We start from the raw sequence: 27,883 nt of genomic DNA, 5'->3' as shown, positions 1-27,883 counted from the left end.
GGCTTTGCAACATCTGCTAAAGGAGGCAGAGCAATCCTGGCAAGCTTATACAGTCCATAGTTTAACAAAGTGCAGAAGATGTCCCTTTTTTGCAATGCAGAGATTTTCTTAATAATGGGTAAAGTAACAAGTCAGCAGGAATTGCAAATAACAGGCTATTTTTAGGGAAACTCTTTTTATCACTTACTTAAGCATCTATAAGGATCCTGATGAATCAGACCTTAAGGCAAACAGTGAGCTAACATTCTGCCAGAACAATTAAATGCCCTAAAATATCCCCATAATCCCAGCTAGCCCAAACTCACCAAAGATGGGAGGACTTTTTCCCCAGAAGGATTACTTATTTTGAGAACAGTGCAATAAACTTGAGAAAAGGGCATAAGCTATTTTTAAAGCTTCACTTCTTGCTGCATGTTATCTTCTCCTGGAGCATCCTGAAATATAATCAGTAGCAAGCGGGCTTAGAGTAGACTTCACTTGTTTAAATTTTGGTTAAATGAAGAGCAACTCTTGTTTTGTACTACCTATCTCTCATAATTCTGATTACTTCCTGACTTAAATGACTGATTAATGCCTTTTTTTCATCTGTCTTGCACAGTAATAAGCTGTTGACCTGAGCATTATTTAAATCTCTATGGCAAGTAATATTTTTGCCAATAGTCAGCTCTTACAGCCCCAGGCCTCGTGACAAGCTGGAAACTGCATAGGAAAAACAATAAATCTGTAGCTGTTCCACAAAAATATTTTTTGCCATTGGGCTTTGTCATAATGTTCATTACAGCTTTCCTGTCATAATATTCTTCTGAAAAAAAAAAAAATAGAGTGAAGACTGATACAAAAACATTCATCCCGTGAAAATTTCCTGGTTAATTTGCATCTGATTGAAATGTGGCTGGATCCAGCCCCCTCCCAAGGGAAGGATGTTTCCACCTTCTTACCAAAGCCCACATGGAAGCAATGAAAGCTGATGCTTTGGGTGAACCTGATCAGCAGGAGACTACAAAACAGCTTTTGTCTCAGCAATGTGTAAAATGCAGAGAGCAAATTAAATTTGTTTATATAGTGGCTGTTTTCTGGAAAGCTTCGTGCCTTGTGTGGTAAATTGCAGAGGGAAACTTAGAATTTCCATGGAGTCGTTGACCAGCCCTGAAGGGGGTGGGAATAATGAGAACATTAAATGTGCATAATTTATGATACCCCCCTAATTGTCACTGCAAATTGCATTCCAGAAAAGCAATTCAGCAGCTGGGTGCTAGTTTTATCAGAGAATTCAGGTTTGCTGAGCTGGTTCATCCGGGTCTTGTATTTTCAGCACAAACCCTGTCACAGTCTAATGCAGCGTGACCTCTTCTTCCTTAGCAAATGAGACCTGAGATAAAACAGTAGCCAAGGGACACTGGCAGTGCTTGGGGCCTGTGTGTCCCTGGGTCTGAACTCTGCATTTCCCCTGCTCAGGTCCAGCTGTATTTTGCCTGCTTGCCAGAGGAGAAGGTCCCTTACGTTAACAGCCCTGGAGAGAAACACCGGATTAAACAACTTCTCTATCAGCTGCCACCCCACGATAACGAGGTAAATACAGAATTTAGGATGAACTGTCAGGGCTTGGCTCTCCCTGGCAGCTTTTCCGTGGAGAATTACCTGCCTGTGTATTTATTACAAGCCTAAACCGTGGCCTGCAGTGGCATCTGAGCTATAAAGCAGCACGGTGTGTACACTGAGTCCATTGTTCAGCTGTCCCTTGGCTTGTGTGCAGATAAGAGCTGTCTGGAAGGACACTGCCTTTGCTTGTTAGGGAGGCTGGTGTCACTGCAATAAACTTAACACAAGTTGGTTTTGTAGTGTTTGCAGCCACCCACCAATTACCAGGAACCTACAAATTCCTGGAATTGCATTGTGGCGCACAAAAAGGATGCTTTGTGATAGTAAAAGGTTTGCATCTCAGTTATGCAGTGTAATTTGGAGTAGAAGTGGAAATAACAAACAAGCTCTTTGTAAGGAAAGGGGCGGGGGTGTCAGTACTTAAGGTCTTGTGTATACTGCAACACTTAGTCGTGGGCACTTAACCATAAATCTGAAGGACAATATTATGGCTGATTTAGGCTCATTCCGTTATTTTAGGTTAGCAGCAGACTTTGGGCTAGCATCTAAAAATCTTTCTCTTGCCTAAACAACTCCTCAGTTTAGCATGGTGGGTTTTTTCCTGTAATGAAAAAAACAAAATCTCTCTCCATATTAATTTTGTGTTATGCCATATTACCTAAATATTAAGATGGTAGAGAAGGCAAGCAGAAGTTTAATTACAATTAGCAGCATGCCTGATGAATTCATTGCATATATGCACTCACTTACTCATCTGTTCCATTAGAAGCTCAGTCTCTAATATAAGTTCTCCTGTGTTTTCACTGGAAGGTGAGATACTGCCAGTCACTAAGTGAAGAGGAAAAGAAGGAGCTGCAGATGTTCAGTTCTCAGCGCAAAAAGGAGGCACTGGGACGAGGCACTATTAAACTCCTCTCCAGAGCAGTGATGCATGCTGTTTGTGAGCAGGTAACATACTGGTGCCATAGGCTGAGTAATGGCAAACTACAGTATCTCAGTATTAAAATTTAAACTCACCTCTGTCTGTGTCTGAAAACAACAACAACAAAAGATTATTTTTGAAACTGCATGGAAGAAGAAAGAGGGTTGCTTGCTTAAGCAAAATGCAACCTTTGATACTACCAGGAACTGAGTCTTTGATATATTTCCTACTCAAAAAAAAACCCCTAATGCTGACTCATACTAAAGTAATGGCAAAGAAAAAGCAGACATATGCTTTAAAATGTTATTTTGTATAACATAAACTTATACTTGCAGAAGGTTCGTTGAAATGCAGTTCATCTAGACCAAAACTGATAATATTTTTTTCCTCTCGTCAGAATTTCGGAATAAAATCTCATATTGGGTTTTGAACTTAGTTTCAATGCAAGAAGCTAGTAGTTTTGGATGGGAAGTGTGTTCACTTTCTGGGTTTGTTCTAGTGTGGTACAAAAGTCAACGGCGGTGAAGTTGCGGTTTTTGCCTCAAGAGCTGGGCCTGGTGTGTGCTGGCATCCCTCCTGTTTTGTGTGCTTCACATGCAACGAGCTTCTTGTTGACCTTATCTACTTCTACCAAGATGGAAAAATTCACTGTGGCAGACACCACGCTGAGCTTCTCAAACCTCGATGTTCAGCCTGCGATGAGGTAAATAAATAATTCACATTTGGCAGCCAAGCTACACTCCTGTTGTTCAGTTCACAAACCGCATCACTTTGGAAATTCCTGACTCCAGATGCAGTCACTTAAGAAGTCAGAACTCTGCTGCATAGACGTGTTTGAAAGCTGAGGGATATTTAATTTCTGGTCAAACTGGAAATATTATAAGCAATAAGATGATATTTAGAAAGAAAACACCTGTTTGTGTTTAGAATTGAACATTCTCAAATATTACAAAATATTATCCTTATAGAAGCTTCTTTAATGGTAGAGTTCCGAGGTTCCTGTTTTTTTGGCTGCAGAATGTACTGTTTTTCTTTCTTTTTATTTTTGTTGTGGGAGATTGTTGTTTCTATCTTTGTGTTCAAAAGGGAGCAAAATAAAAATAAATTTTGTGTGTGAACTGCAGAGTTAGGATATTTTACATGCTCTAACTCCCAAGGTGAGGTTTAGGCCACTTAACTAAAAGTATCCTTTTTATCTCTGAAAAGATAATTTTTGCTGATGAGTGCACAGAAGCTGAAGGTCGCCACTGGCACATGAAACACTTCTGTTGCCTGGAGTGTGAAACAATCCTGGGTGGACAGAGGTACATCATGAAGGATGGGCGCCCGTTCTGCTGTAACTGTTTTGAATCGCTCTATGCAGAATACTGTGAGACCTGTGGGGAGCACATTGGTAAGTGCGTCCTTTTTAAGTATTAAACTTCCAAATTAAGGGAAAGCCAATTTATGAAATGATTTCACATTCCAGAAGTATGAATTCTGCAAGTAATTTTTTAGAGACACCCAGAGCATTGCTTTTTCTCTCTTTCCAGGTGTTGACCATGCTCAGATGACCTATGATGGACAGCACTGGCATGCCACAGAAACTTGCTTTTCTTGTGCTCAGTGCAAGACCTCTTTGCTTGGCTGCCCTTTCCTTCCAAAGCAAGGGCAGATTTACTGTTCAAAAACCTGCAGCCTGGGAGAGGATGTTCACGCCTCCGACTCCTCTGATTCTGCGTTTCAGTCGGCTCGATCCAGAGATTCCCGGCGGAGCGTCCGCATGGGAAAGAGCAGCCGGTCGGCCGACCAGTGCCGCCAGTCCCTCCTCCTGTCGCCGGCCCTCAATTACAAATTTCCTGGCCTTTCAGACAATGCTGATGATACTCTTTCTCGTAAGCTGGATGATTTAAGCCTTTCAAGGGAAGAGGCAGGCTTTGTTAATGAAGACTTCTGGAAAGGAAGAGTAGAGCAAGAAATGCCTGAAGACCCTGAAGAATGGGCTGAACATGAAGACTACATGACCCAACTTCTTCTGAAGTTTGGTGATAAAAGCCTCTTCCAGCAACCCACTGAAGTAGACATTAGATCAAGTGAACACTGGATTTCTGATAGCATGGTCAAGAGCAAGTTGGACTTGAAAAAAAATAATCCAAGCCTAGCAAGTAAGAAGTATCAGTCAGACATGTACTGGGCGCAGTCACAAGATGGTTTGGGAGACTCTGCATATGGCAGCCACCCAGGCCCTGCCAGCAGCAGGAAAATCCAGGAGCTAGACATGGAACATGGGGCCTCAGGATACAAACATGACCAGGCACCGTGGTATGGAGGTTCACTCGAATGTTTGTCTGACCTGAAACAGCAAGAACAAAGTGTCCGAGACTCAATGGATTCCTTGGCTTTGTCTAACATAACAGGTAATGGGGAAATCAATTCATGGTTTTGATGGAGAGGTCAACCAAAGTATGTGTGTTGGAGTATTTTGAAGGAAATTTTTTCATTTTAGTGATTTTTAGAAAGCTTTAGGATCAAGAGATGCATGTAAAGTAGGCAGCAGGTTTTATCAAGCCCATAATCTTTTACAGGATATGTTTCTGCTACTTAAAATCCTATTAGATTCTTCTCCTTTCCTTTTGAATTCTCTTTTTTTTTGCTTTAAGCAATGAGAATAAGAACAGTCTTCAACTACATATTTATTATATACAAACCACCACTTTAAGCAAATTACTATTTTTCCATACCTTATGTATAAGAAGTTGCATTATATATTAGGATGATATTAATCTACAAAACACTTTAGATAACTTCCTGATTTGCTTGTAAAAATATGTAGAAAATCTGAAAGGATGGTAAACTTCTTAGTCTTAGGCAATTAGGTTTGTGAGATTTATTTTTCCCCACTGACTACAGGGAAACTGATAATGCACTTTTGTGAACATCCCTGTCAAACATGACTTTATCCCCCAAAGGGAAGGAATGTGTGCTAACCTTCCTCTCCTCTTTCTGTACAAAAAGCCCAAACCTGGCAGTTAAGACCCATTTGAAAAGTTGTCCTATCATCATCTCCTTTCCTTTCCTCCTGTAACCCAAATGAGGGCAGCTACCTGTCTAGCTGAGGCCCAACCACAGGCTGGCTGCATTTGCCAAGCAGCAGTGAAGGAACTGAGGAGGGGAGTTTGGTTCAGGGGGCACAGGAGGAGGAGGCACTGGAGGTATTGCGCCGGGAACATCAAGGGCATGTGACGCTTTTGATGGTTTTTTGAGAGTAAGGATCCTTCTCTGCAAGGCAGTAAGCTTGGCTTCCCTGTCACAACAGCTGGACCATGAATTTGGCAGCACTAGAAATGTGAAATATTTTAGCCTTAAAAATGACAAGCATAGACTGCAGAATAATTTTAAGTAATCCTTTTTTCTTAAAAGGCATGCTTGTATGTATGTTTGAAAATTTTCTATCCATTGAACTTCTGTTCTTGATGTCCTCATGACAGCTAATTCTTTGGTCATCAGAGTTAATAGTTAAATGTTTTAAGTGAAAACAAAGCTTATTCTACTATGAAGGGAGTGTTTTTGGTAATAGTTAAAAAAAACCACTTGGTAGCAAGAAATGTTTCGTATTTTGTTATAATACTTGTCTCTTTGATACTCCTCTCATTTTGTTTTTCCTCCTTTCTCCATTCCCACCACAGGGGCTTCAATGGATGGAGAAGGCAAGCCACGGCCATCTCTGTACTCTTTGCAAACTTTCCAAGAACTGGAGGTGGAGGACTGTGAGAAGATGAGCAACATGGGAACTCTGAATTCTTCAATGCTCCATCGGAGCACTGAGTCCTTGAAGAGCCTGAGCTCAGAGTTGTGTCAGGAAAAAGTGTTGCCAGAGGAAAAGCCAGTGCATGTGCCTGTACTGAGACGATCTAAATCCCAGTCTAGACCACAACAAGTGAAGTTCTCAGATGATGTTATTGATAATGGAAGTTATGAGAATCTTGAAATACGTCAGCCTCCCATGAGTGAAAGGACTCGTAGGCGTGTTTACCATTTTGAGGAGCGTGGAAGTCGGCCTTCTCACCATCGCAGAAGAAGCAGGAAGTCTCGTTCAGATAATGCACTTAACTTGGCCACAGAAAGAAGATGCTCTCCAAGAGAGAGATTTCGTTATTACTCCCCTCAGGATCATGAAAAGTTTATTCAGAATAGAAGCTCACGGGAGCTTCGGGCCTATATTCAAAACGCAGAGCTGTACGGACCATATGCCCATACCAGGTCTGACTATGCACTGCGGAATCAGGTGGTTGATAAGTTCTTTGGATTGTATGGTGAGGAAGATGACTCCTGGTGTTCAACTTCATCCTCATCATCTGATTCTGAAGAGGAAGGATATTTTCTAGGACAGCCAATTCCACAGCCACGGTCATTGAGATATCCATACTATACAGATGATCTTTCTGGTCCAACTACTGCGTTATCCAGTTCCCAGTTTGGACAAAGGACAACCAAATCAAAGAAGAAGAGGGGACACAAAGGAAAAAATTGTATTATATCTTAATTAATTACTAGTATTTCTCAATTGGGAAGACCAGTCAATTCTGTAGCTACAGTATGAACCACATCTTTTTTATATTAATAATTGTACTTAGGCAAGTTGCTGAAGTTCATAATGCTTTGCCACTGTAAATGATAACCGTGCCAGAGTTTACATTGTAAAAGTTCAGAAATGTCACCACACCAAATGATCTGCTCAGATACTGCTAGGTTTACATACTGTGTTTCAGCTGTCAAAAATACTGTTACTGCAGTTCTTAATACAGAGTTTTTGTAGACATTTTATTTTATGCTCACTATTCACCTACATTGAATTATGTGAGAGAGGATTCGACAGAGATGAATAAATAAAAATGTCAATCCTGTGCTGTAGCTATAGACACACGGGGTGATCTTTGACTTCTTCCTCTTGCTGCCAAGAAAAAGAAGGCTCTATACTGTGCCCTTTCTTCATTGATAAAGCTCACTCTTCCTTATTCAAGTTTCCATACAAAAACTGGATTCTTTTTACGTGGGAAAATGCTCCTTAAGAAAGCAAAAATCATAATGTGGGAGCTGAAATGCTTGAAGCCTTGATGTATCCTAAAGCAGCAGTGAATGTTTTGTACATTTAACTTTCATGGTTTTTCCTCTACAATTTTTTGAGAAAGTGTGAGGTGGCTAATTTTGGTTTGGGGTTTTTTTTCATGCCTGTTTAAAGGAAGATATTAATTCAGCTTCTGGAATTGGACTTAGCTGCCAGTGAGTGGGGATGTTTTTTCTGCCATGCCCCCCACCCCTGAGCAGTGAGAGAGGCACCACTGCTAGAGTCCTTTGCTCAGGCATGTAACCCCATTTAAGTCAATGGATCTACTTACGTAACAAGTATTTTCATATGGGCTTAAAGGATTAGGCTCCAGAATTGTGTCTTTTCACATGCATTATCCAGGTTTTAAAATGTATTAGCTGCAATTCTAAGTCAAAAAAAGTTGATATTTATAATGTAGTATTTCATAGGCTTAAATGTATTCATAATTTAACAGTGCAAATACTAATGTACATATTGTACAGTTAAAATTTTAAAATCTGAGTATTTTTATATCCCTGAATTTGAAGAAGTTTGTTACAATATCAAACTAGATTTGTTAGGGGTTTAACAGCAGTGTTATGGATGAAATATTGCTTGTATTTTAGTCAGGGGGTTTAAGTTGAAAAATGTTCAGTGCAAAACAGCTTAATTTTGTCTACTAGGTATTAAAAGCTCTATATGCATGGTGGGGCTATGTAAATACTCTCTATGGCCCTCTTAATCTTGCAAGTATTATTTATGGGTCAAGCAAAATGTAAACTATATAAATGTAAAAACCACACAAGCTTGGAATATATCATTACAACCAGTATGCAACTCCTGTGGACGTGGATTTTTTTATTATTGTTCCCCCTCCTTCCCCAAAAATAATTTCTGAAGTTTGCTTACCTAAAGGAAGAGAGATACTGAGTGGTTCTAGAAGGCAAGCTGGCAAAAACTATGAAGTAGGAGATAATCACAGTAGTTGCCTTGAACTCCAGATATGGAGCAGGAGCTATTTGAAGTTATAGTAAATTTCTTCCACTGTTTTAAATAAAGGGCGGTAATTTCTTAACAGTGATATCCACTAATGAAGATAGTTCTATTTCACAGGCTTTTTTTTTGCAAGGAGCATCTATTATTTCATTAGTTTCCTTTGTTCAGGTGGTCAGAAAGCCAATGGTTTTAGCATTTACTAAGCTTGCCCTTCTTGATGATAGAGAAGTATGGAAACAAAAGCAACTAGAAGTAAGGGAGGGAATGAACACGAGCACTGGTTTGCACCAAAGAAAATTAGGCTATTGCCAAGGGTAATCAGACTAGCAGTTACTTGCTTGTATTTTTCAGGATAAAATGACCAGAGGTGATACTCACCACATAAGTCACTTTCCTAGTACACACAGGTCTTGTCATGATCAGAGCCATGCCTGGGTGCCTCATGGGGTGCTTCCATCTGGCTGCTGCAGGGCTCAGGCAGCTTTCCTAGCAGCCATGTGCTTGCTGGGCTCAAGTATGCTACAGCCACCACACTGGTGGGACTTAGGGGCTGGAAATGCTGACTTGTTCATAACCTCCCCCAGGATGCTCCAAGGATGATTAGGACCTTCCATTCTCACCTGCATTTCCAAAAATGGAAACCAGGATCCTCAGAAACAAAATGCTGTGCCACTACTGCTGTGTCACATGTTGGAGACATGGAGAAATGCCTCCACAAGTAATTCTTCTGATTCCACACCATCTCCTGAGATGCAGCAGATGTACTCTCCCAAACTGTAGTACCTAATGGAATATTACAGTTCTCCTAGATTGTTACCTGCTTCTTAATACTTTCTTTCTAAAAAAAAGTTTAAAGATTACTTTATTTTTTCTGCCTCACATACACAATATCTTACTATTTTTGACAACTTCTTACGAGAAATATTTCTAATTCCTCCACCTTGAAGAGAATGGTATGGGATATAGTGTCTGTGACCAGCACAAGACTTAGATATGGTCACAAAAGCTCTGAAATGTGGTTAGTGTTACTGGAAGTAGTACCCATATTCCTAGTGGAGCATACACCCAGTAGGTGCCTAAGCATGACACAGCTCCTTACTCATACCCCTCACTGGGATTGGAGAGAGAAAAGTAAGAATAAGAAGACTCATGGGCTGAATTAAAAACAACAAACAAGCAAAAAAACCCCAAACAGAAACCCCTGAAGTGATACCAAAAAACCCACTAACTCAGCACTAGCCAAGCAATACCCAGCCTGTCCTTGAACAGCAGCAGCCCTGGCAAACTCCTTGCCCCCATCCCGAGTTTATTACGCCAAGCATGATGCCCTGTCACCTGTGGTCAGTCGGGATCAGCTGTCCTGGCTGTGCTCCCTCCCAACATCTTGTGCACTCCCACCCTCCTCGCTGGTGGGGTGGGCTGAGAGCCAGAAAAGGCCTTGACTCTGGGTAAGCTCTGCTCAGCAATAGCTAAACCATCCCAGTGTTATCACCGTGTTTCCAGGGAAAACCTGAAGCACAGCACCGCTGCACCAGCCTTTATGAAGAACATTTAACTCCATCCCAGCCACAACCAGTACAACCTTCATGGCTTAGTAAAAAACACTAAGGTAAAACTTTATCCTCATCAAAATTGAAAATCTTGCAGATAAGAGGGTGACAAGGATTTGATCCTTCTCCAATACCTGGCATTACCTCCTTTCGAATCAATAGTGGTTTTGTTGCTGATTTTCACCTTTACTGGTCACATTGTCACTCAAAGCTGCCAACTCACCCAAGTGAGGTTACAGAAATAACCACTTCAGTCTCAGCAGACAGCACTAAATTTTCAGATTCCTTCAACTTCCACCTTCTTTTTAATTTTTAAGGGTGTCTAAGCATTAAGAAGTGCTAGGAGTAATTTCTGTTTTCAGGAGCACTGAAGGTGACAAATTAAATTCCTCCAGCACAGCATGTTTCCTTCCCCCAGTGCTCTTCCTACAGCTTTCCAGAGCCCCATTGAGGCTGACTACTGGAGCAGGGACATTTTTTTTACATGACATGAAACTAAGCCAAAATACATACTTGTAAAGCAAGCAAGAATAAAAGCCATGCTTCTTCCTTAAGTTAAGGGACTTCCATATTATATTTTACTTATATCAACTGAAAGCATACATTACAAAAAGTTAAATGTAAACATTCAACACATTGCCAAGTATTATATGGAAAATCAGTTACTCATCACTTAGAAATGTGAATTTAACCTTTCACAGAAATGGCACTTATAAAAAAACTCAAAAGACTCCCTAGTTCACAGGTAAAATTTAATGAATTTTAAAAAATTCAGATTAAGCAAATAATTAGGCATAGTGAATGGAGTTACCTCAGGCTGGCAGCAGGTCACTAGCAGGACTCCACAGGGCTCAGTTTTAGGGCCAGTGCTCTTGGATGGAGATAGACAAGTCAAATGTCCATTGAGTGAGTTTGCTGATGATACTAAATTGAGAGGAGCTGTGATTCCCTCAAGAGTAGAGAGGTCCTGCAGAGAGATCTGAACAGACTAAGGAGCTGGGAAGCAATGACCAGCTGCATGAAGTTTAACAAGGGCAAGAGCTACATTCCCCACCTGGGACAGGACAGTCCTGATTATCTTAGGGAAAGAGGAGTTGGATAGCAGCCCTGCAGAAAGACACCTGGAGGTCTCAGTTGATGGCAAATTATACTCAAATCAGCAGTGCCTGGGCAGCCAGGAGGGCCAACCCTGTCCTGGGGTGCATCAGGCACAGCATGGCCAGCCAGGCAAGGGAGGGGATTGTCCTGCTCTGCTCTGCACTGGGGCAGCCTCACCTTGAGTGCTGGGGGCTGGTTTGGGTGCCACAATATAAGGATATAAATCCATTTGTGTGCTCAGAGCAGGGTGATCAAGGTGGTGAAAGGAGGACCCTGGATGAGACTGAGGGGTGACCTCACTGCATTCTACAGGTTCCTCAAGGTGGGCAGCAGAGGGGCAGGCAATGAATTCTCTCTGGTGCCCAGTGACAGGACTCAAGGAAATGGAATGAATCTGCATCAGGGGAAGTTCAGATTGGACATGAGAAGATGGTTAGTCACTGGAACAGGCTCCCCAGGGAAGTGTTACAGCCCCAAGCCTCCCAGAGTTCAAGGAGCATCTGACAATGCTCCTAGTGGTTCAGTGAGGAGCAGGGAGTTGGACTCAACCAACCCTACAGGTCCCTTCCAACTTGAGATATTCTGTGATTCTGTGAGTGTAAACTTAGGCCTTACTTTAAAGAAAAACACTTGAAAACTTGGATACTTTTATAACAGTAAACTTAATCAGGCTTCTAACAAAGGAAACTCCTAACAAACTGTACAGTAACAATGGCAATTTTTAATAAAAAATATATTACACACAATTTTATTATTTTTTCCATTAGCATTTCTAACCCGAAGTAGAAACTCAGATGTAACATCTTGAAGGCTCTCAGTCCTCTGTGCAAGTAGTGAAGTGCTGTAGTTATGCTTCTGCATCAGAGAAGGCTTTGACTGATCTCAGTAAACCAGGTTGTTGCCAGAAGGAGCAGATCAGGTCTCACTATTATGTCGCAACAGCTTGCCTCTCTTCTCCTCTCTCCCTCCCCAGATTAGCATCCTGTAGGATCCATGAGCTGATTCCCACTCACTGTGCAGCCCACACAATCCCAGGTGCTAATAAGGGGAGTTGCAGATCATCTCCTTGGAGCAATGTGAACTCTTAGAAACAAGAAAAGCCAACTGCAAAACTTCCCCTTACTGACATGAGAACTAACCAGGCATCTCAGGAACCTGGTGCAATACATTTGTAATATACCACATCAAGATTTGCATGTGTAAGATGCTGTGATACATACAGTACCTTGTACATGCCAAAACATTGCTACTTTGTGTTTCTGCACACCATTCTGATGAAATCTGGAAATAGCGAGTTTGGTTATTGGTCCTTTTACAGAGTTTCACGTGTTCTAAATGCAAAGGTATACAAAACAATCATGCTTATACTTACCTCCTTGTGATTAGGACTCCCATTATCACTTTCCTAAAAGGTTCATAAAAAACCAGTACCTTAATAAATATATTTGTCAGGATTCCACTGCATCCTAAATATTTTTCACTGGGAACCTCTTGGCTTTCCTCAACCACTGTTCCCAAACTGCAAGTTGTTCTATCAGGTCAAAAGTGGTGCGGGACACTAACCAGAATCACCTAGGTTTGAAGTGACAGTGAAATTGAGGACTTAGGGATAAACTTTGTGTTCCACCTAATTGAAAGCAACCTGGTCTCTTAGGTTGCAATGTAAGATGTAACCAGAAGTATGTATTCTATCACCATCTGTTGAAACCAGGTGGAGCAGTGCTCTTTATCTCTTCCATGACCCATCCCTCATAACTCTGGGGGGCATATCCTGCTAATGAGCCAGCTGTTAAAACCAGGTGGGGCAGTTTTCTTTATCTCTTCCAGGACCCATCCTCAGTCCAGGGAGATATCTTCTGTTAATGGGCCATTGACTTTCACTGCATGACTGAAAATTACACCATCCCGTTGTGAGATGCTCCACCCAGGGGGAGGAGCCGAGCATTTCTACCTAGATAAAAATCTGAGATTTGGAATACCAGAGGAGCCTTTTTCCACTGGATTCCCAGAGGAAGACCAGGCCCATCTACACCACAGCTGGACCTTCAAAGGAAAACTACACCCTTCCACATGACCACTGCTTCAACAGAACCACATCTGTCACTCCAGGAAGATTGCAGCCACCATTTAATCAGACTGCTACCAACACACTGACTAACGGGGTGTTAGGTTGTATTCTGACTCTGTCAGTGTTCTGTATTACTGCATTTTTATTTTAATTTTCCTAGTAAAGAACTGTTATTCCTATTCCTATATCTTTGCCTGAAAGTCCCTTAATTTCAAAATTATAATAATTCAGAGGGAGGGAGTTTACATTTTCCATTTCAAGAGAGGCTCCTGCCTTCCTTAGCAGTCACCTGTCTTTTCAAACCAAGAGACCTGGGTTTACTGGAGAGATGGTCCTGCTCCTCGACACCCCAATTCCTGCTCCTTGAAGCTGGAAATAAAGATTACACACAGCCTCCTTATCGTTAAAACTGATGGATGAAAAGGCTTGAGAAGTTTTAAGTGGGGAGAGAAACAGAGTAGGAAAAGTGACCTTTCCCTGCTCAGTGGCTGCCTACAGCTACATTCTGTACAGTGTAGTTAAAAACAGAGCAAACAGTAACAAAAAATGGAATCCATCCTACATAATACTGCTTACTAGTAATGAGTCATGATATGGAAAACACCAAAATTTAAAAGGCTTTTTGTAGAACCTGCAATTAGAACAAAAATACAGCACTTTTTACATCAAATAGTTAATTACTCTGGCAGTCAGAGACTAGAGATAAACCCTAGTGTAATTTTACAGAATTCATCTGATTCTTTAAATTAAACCAGAATAAATAATTTAAATCATAATTGTGACCAATTTTGCAAGTTTTCCCTTCCTATAGCATGTATAACAAGACATATTTGTGCATAACTTGAGGAATGAAAGCGGCTTCATGTAATTTTAATAAAAAATACAATGTTTCAAGTTACACTTGTAAGCATCAAAATGTAAGTGTACAGACATCAGACTGATCATTTTTTCCAAGGTAACTGTGTAAGGTTGCAAAAACAGTTCGTTGCTTTACAGCATTTTGGAAAAGAACATCCTTTCAAAGGAATATATGTCAACAAGAACAGGTAGGATGAATACAATCGTGGAGACCGCAGTGGACAAAGGAACAGTCACCTGAGCTACTGGAAAGGAGCACAGGCCTTGGTTCAAACCTCGAACAGAAGTTCCTCTTTCCCCACTAAAAGCAGATTTATGTACTATGGCAGACACAATGCAGAGGATCTAAAAGCATGTTTTTGTCCTTAGTATGAGGCCTCTTTGAAGGACTCTGATACATCTTGGTTGGCAGCATCGTACTGAGCAATGAAATGTTTGAGTTCTTCAATGCAGCGCTCACCTATTTCATGCAAATTCTGCCTCAGGGCAAACTGAATGGACTTCTCTAATGATGGATCTTTATCAATCAGCATCTTCACTACCATGCCAAAGGTTTCACAGTCTTGTCTGTAGACCTAGAAATAACACATTTTAGAAAATTACTGAATGCAAAAGTCTTTACATTAGCACACCAACAGCCCTTATTGAGTTTGATCCAAACGTAACAGAGGATATTGGATTTAACATGAATTTCAGCTGTAAAACTTACTGACCATTTCCTCTCTTCTGACCTGTGCTAATAAAAATGTAACTAGCTCAGCACTATCTGGATACCAAAAATAACTTTTATAGGGTGAAATACCATAACAGAGAAATTAAGTTCTCCTTGCAGCAATATTTAATAAATAACAGCAAAGTACAAATTCTAAACCAGATTTTCTTTTCATTTCAATGTATTTTAAATTAAACTGTGAAATGTCTAGCTATCTCAATCTTCATACAAAGCACCAATAATTTCATTTCCAATCCTTCCTAATACTTTAAATATAAGTTGTGTTTAAATAACTTCACCAAATTTTGTTTGTTTGTTGGATATCTGTTTCTTATAGAACTCCTTGACAAAGAAGAGTTTAATTAGTTTGGATGCTTTCAATCACTAAGGAGTAAAGAAGTCCTGGCAGTGGTTTCCCTGAACCCATCTGACCTTCTCCCAAAAAGAATGGAGAGTGTGCAAGTCAGTCAGGCACCACACTTGAGGTGAACTAACTTTTCATTATCTCTGCAACTATTTTTCAGCAACAAACATACCATACTCTTATGCAATTTCCAAAGCAAGTCAGTGACATTTCAAATTTTTTTTCCAGATTCCAGCTAAGTTTATTCATCTGCACACCCAGCAAAAAAGAAACTTCTCAAAGTCTTCCAACTGCCAGATGCAACTAATTTTCAAACCTCCTAGGCCAATTTCCATTTAGAAAATACATTAGCTTTTTGACTGAAGATAAATAAGTTTTCTATCTCCATACATCTTTTTTTGAGGAAAAAAAGCTAAAATGCTGATATTCTTCCAAGTATGATTATCTTTTGATATTGTCAGCTTGTCTTAGAACTTGTTTTTCACAGAGATGTGCAACCCTTTCCCTTCACATTTATCTGAGCAGTGGACAGAAATTATACAACTGTATGTAAGCAATTCCCCTTCACTAAAAATGAAAGAAAAAACCAAACAAAGCACACCCATCCCTCCCCCAGTGAAAACCCACCCTAAGAACCCATTCATAAGAACCAGTCTGAGGTCAGCTCAAGCATCTTCATGACAGAAAAACCCCAACATTCTGTACCAAACTGAACTATTCTTAGAAACACAATGACTATCATGATACCTTTAATGAAGATAATTCTTAAATGTTTAATAGCATAGTCTAGGAAAACAGACCCCCTTTTCAAACACCGGTTGGCAAATGAAAGAGAGCATTTTGGAAGGAACTAAACTTCAGTGGAGAGTAACAAGTCAAAAAGAAGAGTGTAGCCCAAACCAAACTTGAGCCAAAGGTTTTTAAGTGTGGAAATGCACATGGCATTTTTTTCAGAGAGTGGTTTGTTTCCTGGTTTGTAGCTCTTTGGTAGTAAAATAACAGCACAAAATCCAGACTCTCAGAGCTCATGCTCCACAGCAAGTAGAACATGGTACTCTGTAAAAACTTCAAATGGAGAAAATCTGCATTACTTTTTTCTCTCTTCTCAAAGAAAAAGCTCAGAAAGAGCTGCACAGGGAGGCACCCAAAGCCACAACTGAAGGAAATGCTCTCCTTTTCATGGGTCTGCAAACTAAAGGCAAATAGTGCTACCTGCTCCTTCTCCCACACACCACAAAGAACTGGCCCAGATGAAATTCTCTGACTCTTAGCATATAAATACTAGCTTGAGCCAAGCACATTTTTCTTCCAAACTTTCACAAAAGAAGACTTGGAAGAGAATCAAGAGAGCCCTTGTCATCGCTGAATCCGAAGTCAGAAGTCACTTTGCTGTCACAACAATCTGGAAACTAAACACCTTCACCTAAGAGATGAACATTTTAAATATTTTGTGACAAATTACTTTTTAAAAATAGAATTTACCTAAATTAGGGGAAGAGGGCAAAGGTGGAGCAGGAAGGCACTTTTAACAACAGAAAACAAAGGAAACAGCTCGGCTCCTCTAACAATAATTGAACAATTTTCTCTCAACAAGCTTTCTGCCCCAGCTGCTAATTCTGATCCTCCTGGTACAAGCTGCCTCCATCCCAATTGTGCTGATAAATCTATTTGTATAGCTGCAACATCCCAATTGTGCTGATAAATCTATTTGTATAGCTGCAACGTAAATTGCATCACTGAGATGTTCCCTTTTAAAATTACTTTCCCCCCCTCCCCCCATTAATGTGATTCAGTGATTCAATTCTAAAACTGTGTGCATCAACACAACTGAAAGAACTGTGAGCCATGGTCTTAAAGTGAGAACTTCACAAAATAGTTTATATCTGAAGTCAAGGCACAACTACCAACTTTCAGAGATATGTTACTTTGCTTTACAAAAGGAAATGGCGATTATCAATTACAAGAACATCAATACAGAATGTGTTAATTAATTACAGCTTAATGGTACAATCAACTACTTGAAAATGTTGTGAAAGCACTGAAAGCTCTTGAAAGAAGAGAAATGGTGACATGACATTAATATCTATCTTTAGAGAGAATAAAAGGAGGCTATTCCTGACAATAAGATGAGAGTGCGACGCTTGAGGAAGAAAGAAAACTGCAGAAAAGATTCCAACCATGCAAAAAGAGCTCTCTGTTGGAGGAAAATACTGGAAGAACTCGTGACTCAATAACATATGAAAATAACCCTATCTTTAAAATTCCAGCTGATATTGATTTTGAGCTCAGACCATGGAAAGCTCATCTGTAAACATCTGGAACTAAACCTGAAAATGATTCCATGTGTGGAGAAAGAAGAAATAACATTTTTTAAATGAAAAACCAGAAAGAGAATGATACCAATGACATGATTATTCTGTCTGACATATAAATCAGATAACCCTGAAAACAGCTAGAGCCACAGGGTGATCATTTACCGTGGTCCTAGTGTACATTCATTCTCTGACCTAAGCTACAGCACCAGCATAATGGAAAGAGCATGTAAAACTTTACTAAGTAGATGAAGAAGAAGTAGAAACAGCTGTTCTACTCCCAAATATGTAAACAGAATTTTATATACACACACTGTATATATCTATATCTGTATATAAATAGATATATACACTCTTGCTTCTCCTATGCATGGCAAGTATTTAAGCCGAATTCAAGATCTTTGAAATGTTTTCCAAAATCAGCACATCTGGCATCTGTGAGGTCACAGGATCACAAATATGCATACTTTTATATTATTCTCATGGAATTTTACAATGTTATATGATAAGGGCATAGAGGCTCTGGCTGAGATCGGCCCTTTGCTGTGCCATTCTCCGTGTAAGTACTTGAGGCAAATATAATGTTGTGGTGCACCTGCAATATGTTAGTGAACACACCACATTTATTTGAGAAAGCTAAACCAAAATTTGCACTTAGAGCTGTTTAAATATAGCTAGAAGACATTTACTTCCAGACCTAGTTAGAGCAATGGAGATGTCAGTTGCCCAGGTTGGAGGCAATCAAGCCCTAGAACTCCCCAGGCAGAATGAAACTTTTGAGAACTCCCTCATCTACATCTATGCCAAACTTTCACAATGAACTTCAAAGTGCCGTCAACAGTGTCTTGAATTACAAGGTATGACACTGACATGCAAAAAATTATGGATACCAAACACTCTCTTCTTCCAGCTCAGCTGTGGAATGTTAACCTCTGAACAGGAAGAAAGAGGGGCAGAAGCAAACATATGGGAACTGCTCATGTCTTTGACTGCTATATCCCTCTTTCAATGATAATCTAAAATCTTAAACCAAAGGTGAATGGCTTTGCTGATGGGTGAAATTACACATGGCTAGGGAGTACCTTGACTACATGCCTACTACTCACTGACAGAGTCCATTTCTGACTAGCACAGCACCATGTTTTTCTTCAAAACTGTTCCAGAGCCGCACATACGCTTTGTGCAAAAGAGCTGTTGGACAATATAAACAGTAATGACAATGCAAATTAGAACTTAGGATGTCCTCCCCTGCAAATAACTACAGGCTGCAAGAAGCACAAGAGCAATCTTGATCTTGGCCAGCTTTATTTCAACAGCAAGACCAAATAATGGTATTCAAAGGGGATGAGGACAAGCCTTATTTCAACCCATGCCCTGAGTTTCCCTAGCTTAGCTCTACAGTCTGTGCAAAGAAGTTTTTTAACTTCTCAAGGTGACTCAGAACAGCTAAAACCACAGTATTTATTCTAAACAGGCTTTTAGGAAAAGGGAAACAAGAGAGAAATTCTCTGATAATTGGAATGACTCTCTGGAAGACTGGTCCCATCAGGATACAAAAGTTGGCCTCAGCATCCTACATGTCCACAGCTTGTATAAAGTAGAACTGAGTAGCAAATGGAAGATGCAAATTTCTCCTGATTCAGAAAAGACTCAAATTAATCTCCCCTTCTCATTTCTGGGAGAACTGTTCTAGTGGATCTGCTTTATTTTATATGCAGGTATTAAAACACTTTCCTCTCCAAATATGGTTTTGAATGAATATGACACTGTGGCACTTCTCTTGAGCTCTTGGATTCATGCACACATGAAAGCCTCTTCAAAAGAATTAATCCAGAGACTTGTATATGCCAGGCTTGTGAAGCTATATGCAGGAGATGGGCAAACTCCAGGGCAGAAGGTGGTATTTCTGCTCACAAAGACATGCAGGACCAGCAAACATGATAAAGACCACATCCATCAGGTGGATATGATTATTTAGCAAATGAAATTGATGCCCATGATTTAATCCGTAATTTCCAACATCTTGATCTTTTTCCTCACAACCTTTCCTGGGGTTTTTTTTGAGTATTTTTAGCATTCCATACATTTCAAGATTCATCTAACACTCTCTCGCCTCCACCAGAACTCCTTCAGAGCAACACGACGCAAGTCTAGACTCTCTGAGCAGCTCTGCACCATATGTACACAGCCCACCATCAGTGCCTGTGAGTCACTACTCATCTTCTGCCTGTTCTCAGCTCCTCATCCAAAGGCCAAAGACCCCCAAGGCTCAGTTACCTCAGGGGAAGGAGCTAGGGCTGTGGCTCAGAAACCACGTTAAATAGCCTGCAACCTTTAGATACTAACTCACTTTGAGAAGACCCAACATGCCCAGCAATCACAATTTTGCATCTGTGATTCACGCAAGCACTCATTTAATATATTATCTTTGAGAAGACACAAGCTTTTCAGCTACTAAGGGCATAATTCCCACAAGTATCAAGTACTCCATGCAAGGAGGGAAGAAGCAAGATGCTCACTGGTAGTTGTTTGATTTCTCACTGAAAGGCAGAGCATCAACATGCAGAGCACAAGTACCGCCCCAGTTTAAAAGCCATACTGTGCCCATTCCAAACACTCCATGAGCAAACTGCTGGAAATTTCCCTCACTTCAATGATGCCCCAGGGTCCCCCTACACCAGACAGAGATAACAGCTTTTGTTCTCTCACCTTAACTATGATAGCTGGTTTGGGATAGCCCTCTGGTGGTATAAACCAGCTTCTTATTTCCCCTCCTCAGCAGACCTAAAATAAGTCTGACAAACCAGTCTTCTATTAACCAAGCCACGTCTGTGCCAGGTTTTCCTAGCATGGGTGAGAACAGACCACGAGGTATAATTTTTCTTCTACTCCTAACTAAAAACAATACTGATTTTTTTTTTGTAATGTAGACCTAACTCTAACCTGATTGAATATGCAGTCAAATTTGCATTTTAATTGTGCATGTAAGCTTAAGTAAATTGGGAAACTACTAAACACTGAATTGCCACTATCACAGCTTTTTCTTTGTCAATGGCATCTTTTAAAAGGAATTATTATCTCTCCCCAGATCCCTTCTTTTTCATTTATTTATGTGTTATCTTGGAATTTTATTTCAACCATGTAAATTAGATTTCATTAACTTACCCAAAGTTTACTCTTCCAAACTACAATAAGATCCTCTACTAAAAGCGTACACAGACATTCTCATCACTGCAGTGGCAATGTAATTGTACTGTTATGTTTATGAGTACAAAATACAAGTTTATAGCTCCATAGTGCAAAGAATGCTCAGAACTGTCATTAAACCACTTGCAGACAATTTTCATGATCAAGACATTTAAAACTGATTTTCAACCAAAATGAACTATTTTTTATGGTTACAAAAAACTAAATTAACATAGAGCAAATTTAATGCTTGGTTACAATAGTATACAGTTTACAATGGCATACAATTTTTAACTATAAAATATCAAGAAATGTACTCCATTCCTTTCTTAAAAACACACCAACAATTTTGCCCTGTATCTATGTAATATTTTCTGCACTCATTAATCAATGTGTTTATAGACCAATTAGATACTCATTGAAATGCAAACTGGGGGAAACAAGTTATTTACTCTATTATGTAATAATGAACAATTTCATGTCAATTTGCTTTTTACTGAAGTTATGCAAATTATCAAAGTTATTTGCACTTAAATGCAATTCTGCCTCCTTTTCCAATGAAACTTTCAAGTTCCTTTTTAGGAACTTCAATAGATTTAATCAACTTTCAGAAATAACACTCACCATTTTTGGCATCTAAATTTCTGACTGAAAAGTCTCCTGGAAGCCTCTTGTATGGAAGAGATGTTGACAGAGCCCTTGCTTTAAAAAATAGATAGGAATTCAGAGTTGAACTCCACTTTGTCCTCAAGGACAAGTATTGGCAACACATGGGGGCAGCAGGTAAGCAAAGCGCGGCAGGGGAGGGTGCTGGGAGCCAGAGTGTTTCTGTTCAGCTGGTTTACAGCACTTCGCTTCTAGGTCACAGCATCACTCATCCCTTTCCCTAAATTAATCTGATAGAGGACATGCAGTCTGAAACAATGCCACCACAAGGCTTCCCCTTCATTTAAAAGCTTAAAAGCAGAATTCTACTATGAAAAGTGCTCTGTAAAACTGAAGGATGGGTGTCTGTGTCAACAGTGACCAACTCTGCTGAGTTTTACAAATACATTTTCGAGGCTGAAAGTCTTCAAGAGTTGGCTTAGGTCCTGAGACACAAGCCTGGTCTTTTACACGCACTGGGCAGAAAACATGTGGGCAGAATTATTGACTTGTGTGAATCCATTACCTCCAGCTTAAGCTCAAGACACCATCTAGACATCGCTTTGCTCCATAGCACCATTGCCCCTCCTGACAGCCGCGCAGTTACAGCGAAGCCACGGGGTCTGCATGGACTGGAGCCCACCAAAGCCACGGGGTCTGCATGGACTGGAGCCCACCAAAGCCACGGGGTCTGCATGGACTGGAGCCCACCAAAGCCACGGGGTCTGCATGGACTGGAGCCCACCAAAGCCACAGGGTCTGCATGGAGCACAGCCCACCAAAGCCACGGGGTCTGCATGGACTGGAGCCCACCAAAGCCACGGGGTCTGCATGGACTGGAGCCCACCAAAGCCACGGGGTCTGCATGGAGCACAGCCCACCAAAGCCAGAGGGTCTGCATGGACTGGAGCCCACCAAAGCCACAGGGTCTGCATGGACTGGAGCCCACCAAAGCCACGGGGTCTGCATGGACTGGAGCCCACCAAAGCCACGGGGTCTGCATGGAGCACAGCCCACCAAAGCCACGGGGTCTGCATGGACTGGAGCCCACCAAAGCCACGGGGTCTGCATGGACTGGAGCCCACCAAAGCCACGGGGTCTGCATGGACTGGAGCCCACCAAAGCCACAGGGTCTGCATGGACTGGAGCCCACCAAAGCCACGGGGTCTGCATGGATTGGAGCCCACTGAAGCCACGGGGTCTGCATGGATTGGAGCCCACCAAAGCCACGGGGTCTGCATGGACTGGAGCCCACCGAAGCCACAGGGTCTGCATGGATTGGAGCCCACCAAAGCCACGGGGTCTGCATGGATTGGAGCCCACCAAAGCCACGGGGTCTGCATGGATTGGAGCCCACTGCTGCTCGGGAGAGCCAGCAGCTGCCTCCAGCATCCCACGGCTGCCCACACCACGCGACTCTCTCCACAGCTGCTGCTGAGCAGGGCTCAGCCCCTCGCTGCAGTCATACCTGCAGTCATCTCTGCAGAGAGCCTGCACACTGCCTCAACTCCCTTGTTCTTCCCTTCACCATCCAAGCAAAAAGTTACACCTTTTTGTGCCTTTGCTCAATGCTTATAGAGCAGCCTAAAAATGAACATACAGCTTTTGTATGACACTGTTGAGGATACCTAAAGAATAATGTAATTAAAAAGCAATAAAATGTGAAGACCCTCAGCAACTGCAGTACCTGTTTATAGCTGTGGCTACCCAAGGACAGATCTGTAGAGCAAAGCTGTTAAAGTTCAGAATAATCACAGCAAAAGTTGGTACTACTTAGAAAAGAGAGTCTTCATTTATGAAAGCTTACAAATTTTAAGTAGCTATTCATTGCTTTAAAACTACTACACACAAGTTTTCAACAAGGAGAAAGAATTTATTTTAAATAAATTGCTAGGAAATCCAAGTGTTTACTATTTTTTTAATACTATGGTGGAGGACTTGACACAAATGTTTAAATGAACAAGAACTGGTACACAACAGAAATGCACATGATTATACACTTCATTTAATGGCACATTTTGGCAAGAACAAGTGTATTATTACTTCTTCAAGAAATGTCTTGCTTAGTCAAGCAGAAGGAGCTCCCATGTGGGAGAGCAAGGACTATTATGTTACATGGTTTTACTGGAGATTACTCTTTACTAAACCAATCAGACCACATAATAACAGCATTTTAACACCAACTACAGGCCCTTGGAGACCAGTTTGTGTGTGGCCTCGATTTCATAGGCTTTTTTACAACAGATGTGTTGGATGAGGGTAGAGTTACTTCATATATTAACTTGTGTGTTCCTTAGGTAAAATAGCAGTACAGTTTAAATTCTGCCTCTTCTTAGAGAAAGTGTTTGCCTTGTGCAAGGAGATGATAAATATGAACTCAAAAAACCCATTGAAATTACAATTGATCAGTTTCTAAATCTGACTGGAAAGGACTGATGATGTCTTGAAGATGTGTCAATGACATCTTTGCAGCTCATGTATAAGAATACCCAGCTGTATGTTTAAGAATGCCATGGTACAAACAACTGTGCAGCCACGTCCAAAAGGTGTAAAAGGGTAACTATTTATATATCTAATAATTTCTCTCTGTTCTATAATAATATGCAAACATAGAAACTGTATTTTTGTAGGAGCATAAATGAAAACAAAATCCTAAAAACTTTCCTCTCCAAGAGGTGCTAGGAAACTTCCATTAGTTGAAATTTACCAGTTTAGGATTAAACAGGAAATAATCAGCTTTATGCCAAAGGAAGGGCCTCACCCTACAACTTTTTATTTATAAAATACTGAATTGATGGAAAGCCACTTCCTAAATCTGAACCACAGTAAAGTTATTGCTCCATCCAAAACAGGAAGGGTGAAGTTTATCTGCAAAAGACTATGTTAATTGTCTTGTTAAAAATGCTTTAAATAATTATCAGTTAAGTCCACTGACCATAAAAGAAAGTGATATTCATTTAAGCTCCAGCAGAATGGGCTGTATATTAACAGCAACAATAAAACGGCAAACCAATCTTTCTTGTCATAAAACCAAATATTTTGTTTGAAATGTACAGTAGTTCAAAATCCACACAGATTGACTGTGTTGAAGTCAAGATCAAAAATTATGCATTTGATTTTACCCAAAACTGACTTGTGATGACTTAGTTTTCCCTCAGCAAAAGTCATCCCCCTTGCAATTTCAACAAATATCCTCAGCTACAAATATTCTCAGACTCCACAACATTCTGCATTAAGTGGGCTCATTTTTGTTAATGGGCAAGATAGCATTTTATCCTGAGGTGTGGATTGCCTGTACTTTCTCCAATTGCACAATGAAAATAAGCAGTAATAAAAACCAAACAAACAAACCAAAAAAACAACAACAACCCTTTACTTCCAATTAAGAGCAACTCTGAGCAGATTAGTTGCACAATTAACCGGCAGCAGCATTGCTAACACAAACTCAAAGCTGGTGGATCTATGAGTTTAAGAACTAGTCCTTACAAGAGAAGATTTCCTCCCCATCACTATATAAAGAGCAACTTGAATTTTTTCTTTAATGGTTAAAAAAATGCTAAAGCAAGTATGAAATTGCATGCCAAAGGGTAGGTTTTTTCATCACATATGCAGCATAAAGAAAATACTACGCAAAACAAGTAAACTACTGTGTAATGGACAGCTTCTCAGAAAAGAAAAGCAACAGCTGCAAGAAGAAAAACAATTACTTCGATTACCAACATTTTATGGCTTAGTTTATGTTAAACCTTACTGCTTCTGAAGGTTTTGAATTACTTCACACATTATATTAGCCTCACAAATCAGTTTTATTAGGGCCTCAATAATGAATCAAATTTTTTTCTAGTCCAAGTCACTGTCCTGCCTTTACCCTTGAAATAGTCACTCATCATTTAATTTAAGTACTCATTTCAAATCTAAAACAAAATAAACAAAAAAGTAAATTATTTTGGAATACATCTCTTATCTTTTCTTAGCTTGTGGATAGATATATTTATCCAAATGCAGTTGTGTCAGCTGAAAAAGCTACTCCCCCTTCCCAGCTGTCAGCATCCCAGAAACCATCACCCCACTTGTTTGTGTGAGCCAGTAATATACAGGACTACTTCTAAAATGAATTCTTAGGCAAAAGCATTTTGATTAGGTCACATGCTAGGACATCAGTTGGGCTGCAGGGAGGAATCACCTCTCCTGGCTGAGAAAGTGATGAGCAGCTATGCATGACATATAAAGAGGACATTTCTCTATACCTTTACACTCATGTGTCCACCTTGAGCTCATCTGGAATCACTCAAAGAACTTCCACCTAACCCAGACTGACAAAGCACACGAGATGTGTTTAAATGTTTGCATATCTTAGTATGTAACTTCAGTCAAATACAAAATATATACGGAAACAGAACGTGAAGCTGACACAATGGCTGGGGCTGGAGTAGGTCAGAGAACCTGTATGATGAAGTCTCATTTCTTATGGTATATATGTTAATTCCTTCTGTGTTTTTAGTATTCAACACACAAACTCTCTTTCTAAATCTGTTCCCACAATTCTAGTTATTTTCTCATTGATTTGGAAGCAGAAATCTGATCCAAAAATTGGTAAAAACAGAAAGCATGTCTCTCCCTAAAAAGAAAGCCACAAGGAGTAGAGATTGCTTTTTATGGTTAGTAAATCATATATCTTAGGGCAGCTATTACCAACTGTGGTCCCAAGGGAATGTAGTACAAGTTCTGCATCTACTGAGTGGACTGTATCCCATGGTACTTGGAATTAATTATTCAATAAGTTTGGGTTATAGTCATAACTAATACTGAAGAATCACAGTGATTAGCTGGTTCAAAAGAGCTTGGAAATCACTTGTCTTTTTCATTGTGAAAAACAATTCCATTTTGTACTCAAAAACATCTTCTAAGAACACTGGCTCTCTACAGAATCTTTTCAAGCTTCTCTTAATGAGATAGTTATGCAATGCTGCAGCATTTCAGCACAAGAACTGTTACCTATCAAACTCATTCAAGGAATGTCTTGTGCCCTATTGAATCCAGTGTCACTGAACATTTTCCAGAAGTTGTCTGATGGGGTGGGTGAATTGACAGAGGACAGACTGGGAGCAAACTTGGCAAGATATGTGAACACACTCGTGACTTTTTGAAATGCTTGCTTGTCTTTGAATTCTGGCATACACTGAAAAGCTTTGATTCTTTTTGAGTCTGGCTTCAATTTGTTCTTATAAAAAAACAGAAGAAACTGGGATCATCAAATACTGTTCTGTGCTGGGATTTCTTTTTGAGAGCTTTAGCTCTGTAGTCTTCAGACAGCTTAGAGCAGCTTTCTGTGATGCCTGACACCCACAAATTTTGGTAGCAGCACGATGCAACAAATCCACCAAGTCAAGAAGTAAGAGATATTTCCAATACTCAGGAGATAAAACTCAGAATCACAGAATCATTAAGGATAACCTTTAAGATTGAGTCCAGCTGTAAACATAACACTGGCAAGTGTGCCACTAAACCTTGTTCCTAAGTGCCACACCTACACATCTTTCAAACACCACAATGGATAGTGATTCCACCACTCTGCTGGGCACCCTGTTCCAATGTCTGACAACTGTTTTGCTGAATTCTTCCTAATATCAAACCCACATCTCCCCTGGTACAACTTGGGGCCATTTCCTCTTGTCCAGTCACTTGCTACCTGTGAGAAGAGACTGATCTCCACTTGGCTACAATCTCCTTTCAGGCAGTGAAGAGTGATAAGGTCTCCCTGAGCCTCCTTTTCTCCAGGATAAACACCCCCAGCTCTCTCAGCTGCTCCTCATAAGAATTGACTTTCAGCCCCACTATGAGGTCTGCTGCCCTTCTCCAGACAAGCTCCAGCTCCTCAATGTCCTTCTTGTAGCGAGGGGCCCAGAACTGGACACAGGATTCACCTCATCGGTGCCCAGTACAGGAGGACAATCACTGCTCTGGTCCTGCCAGACACACTAGTGCTGACACAAGGATACAAGCAGTCTAGACTCAGTCTTCTTGGATTTACTTCATGAAATATCCTATTTACTCCAACTACAAACAGGGAGGCTGATTATGGTAACAGTATTTGTTTACTAATAACAACAGTAAAACATCACACAAATTAACAAGTCAATTAAAAAATAGCTAGAACAAACTAGCAGCTGCCTTTAAACTCTGTCAGCTTCCTGCAGGTTACAGATTTGTTGGGTATCACCAGCAGCATTATCAACTATGGCCACTTCAGAGATACAGCAAATTCTGCCTCTGGCCAATACTCTGATGTGTAGAACTTCACTTTGGTGAATCCCACAGACTACTGAAGGTATAGGGGACTTGTTTAACTAAACACTTAATCAAGTTTCAAGTTATGGCCACCATGTTATGATTTGAAGGGATTCCCAAATAATAAGAAAACCTGTCAAAAATCTGCAAAGATACTTACTTTGCCATTTTAATCTTACCTTTAGACAGACATAGGGTATAGTGTGAATAGTCTAAAGTA

The 27,883-nt window shown here is 40.4% G+C and overlaps 2 protein-coding genes across 5 annotated transcripts in view; one reads left to right on the top strand and one right to left on the bottom strand.

Moving 5' to 3' along the window:
* Positions 1–8,381, top strand: part of PRICKLE1 (prickle planar cell polarity protein 1) — a 65,629-nt gene extending 57,248 nt beyond the window's left edge. For all 3 annotated transcript variants that reach the window (XM_084205626.1, XM_084205627.1, XM_084205625.1), the window contains exons 3-8: positions 1,456–1,569; positions 2,410–2,547; positions 3,021–3,224; positions 3,728–3,914; positions 4,054–4,917; positions 6,187–8,381. In XM_084205626.1, the coding sequence (XP_084061752.1) occupies positions 1,456–1,569; positions 2,410–2,547; positions 3,021–3,224; positions 3,728–3,914; positions 4,054–4,917; positions 6,187–7,043 (2,364 nt within the window). In that variant the 3' untranslated portion in view covers positions 7,044–8,381. The remainder of the gene's footprint in view (positions 1–1,455; positions 1,570–2,409; positions 2,548–3,020; positions 3,225–3,727; positions 3,915–4,053; positions 4,918–6,186) is intronic.
* A 3,550-nt stretch (positions 8,382–11,931) lies between these two features.
* Positions 11,932–27,883, bottom strand: part of PPHLN1 (periphilin 1) — a 63,145-nt gene continuing 47,193 nt past the window's right edge. For both annotated transcript variants that reach the window (XM_084206829.1, XM_084206830.1), the window contains exon 10: positions 11,932–14,731. In XM_084206829.1, the coding sequence (XP_084062955.1) occupies positions 14,522–14,731 (210 nt within the window). In that variant the 3' untranslated portion in view covers positions 11,932–14,521. The remainder of the gene's footprint in view (positions 14,732–27,883) is intronic.

Source organism: Fringilla coelebs (assembly GCF_963513975.1).
Source record: "Fringilla coelebs genome assembly, chromosome: 5".
Lineage (NCBI taxonomy): Eukaryota > Metazoa > Chordata > Aves > Passeriformes > Fringillidae > Fringilla > Fringilla coelebs.
Note: the sequence above shows the minus strand (reverse complement) of the source record. Positions and strands in the feature narration are given on the sequence as shown.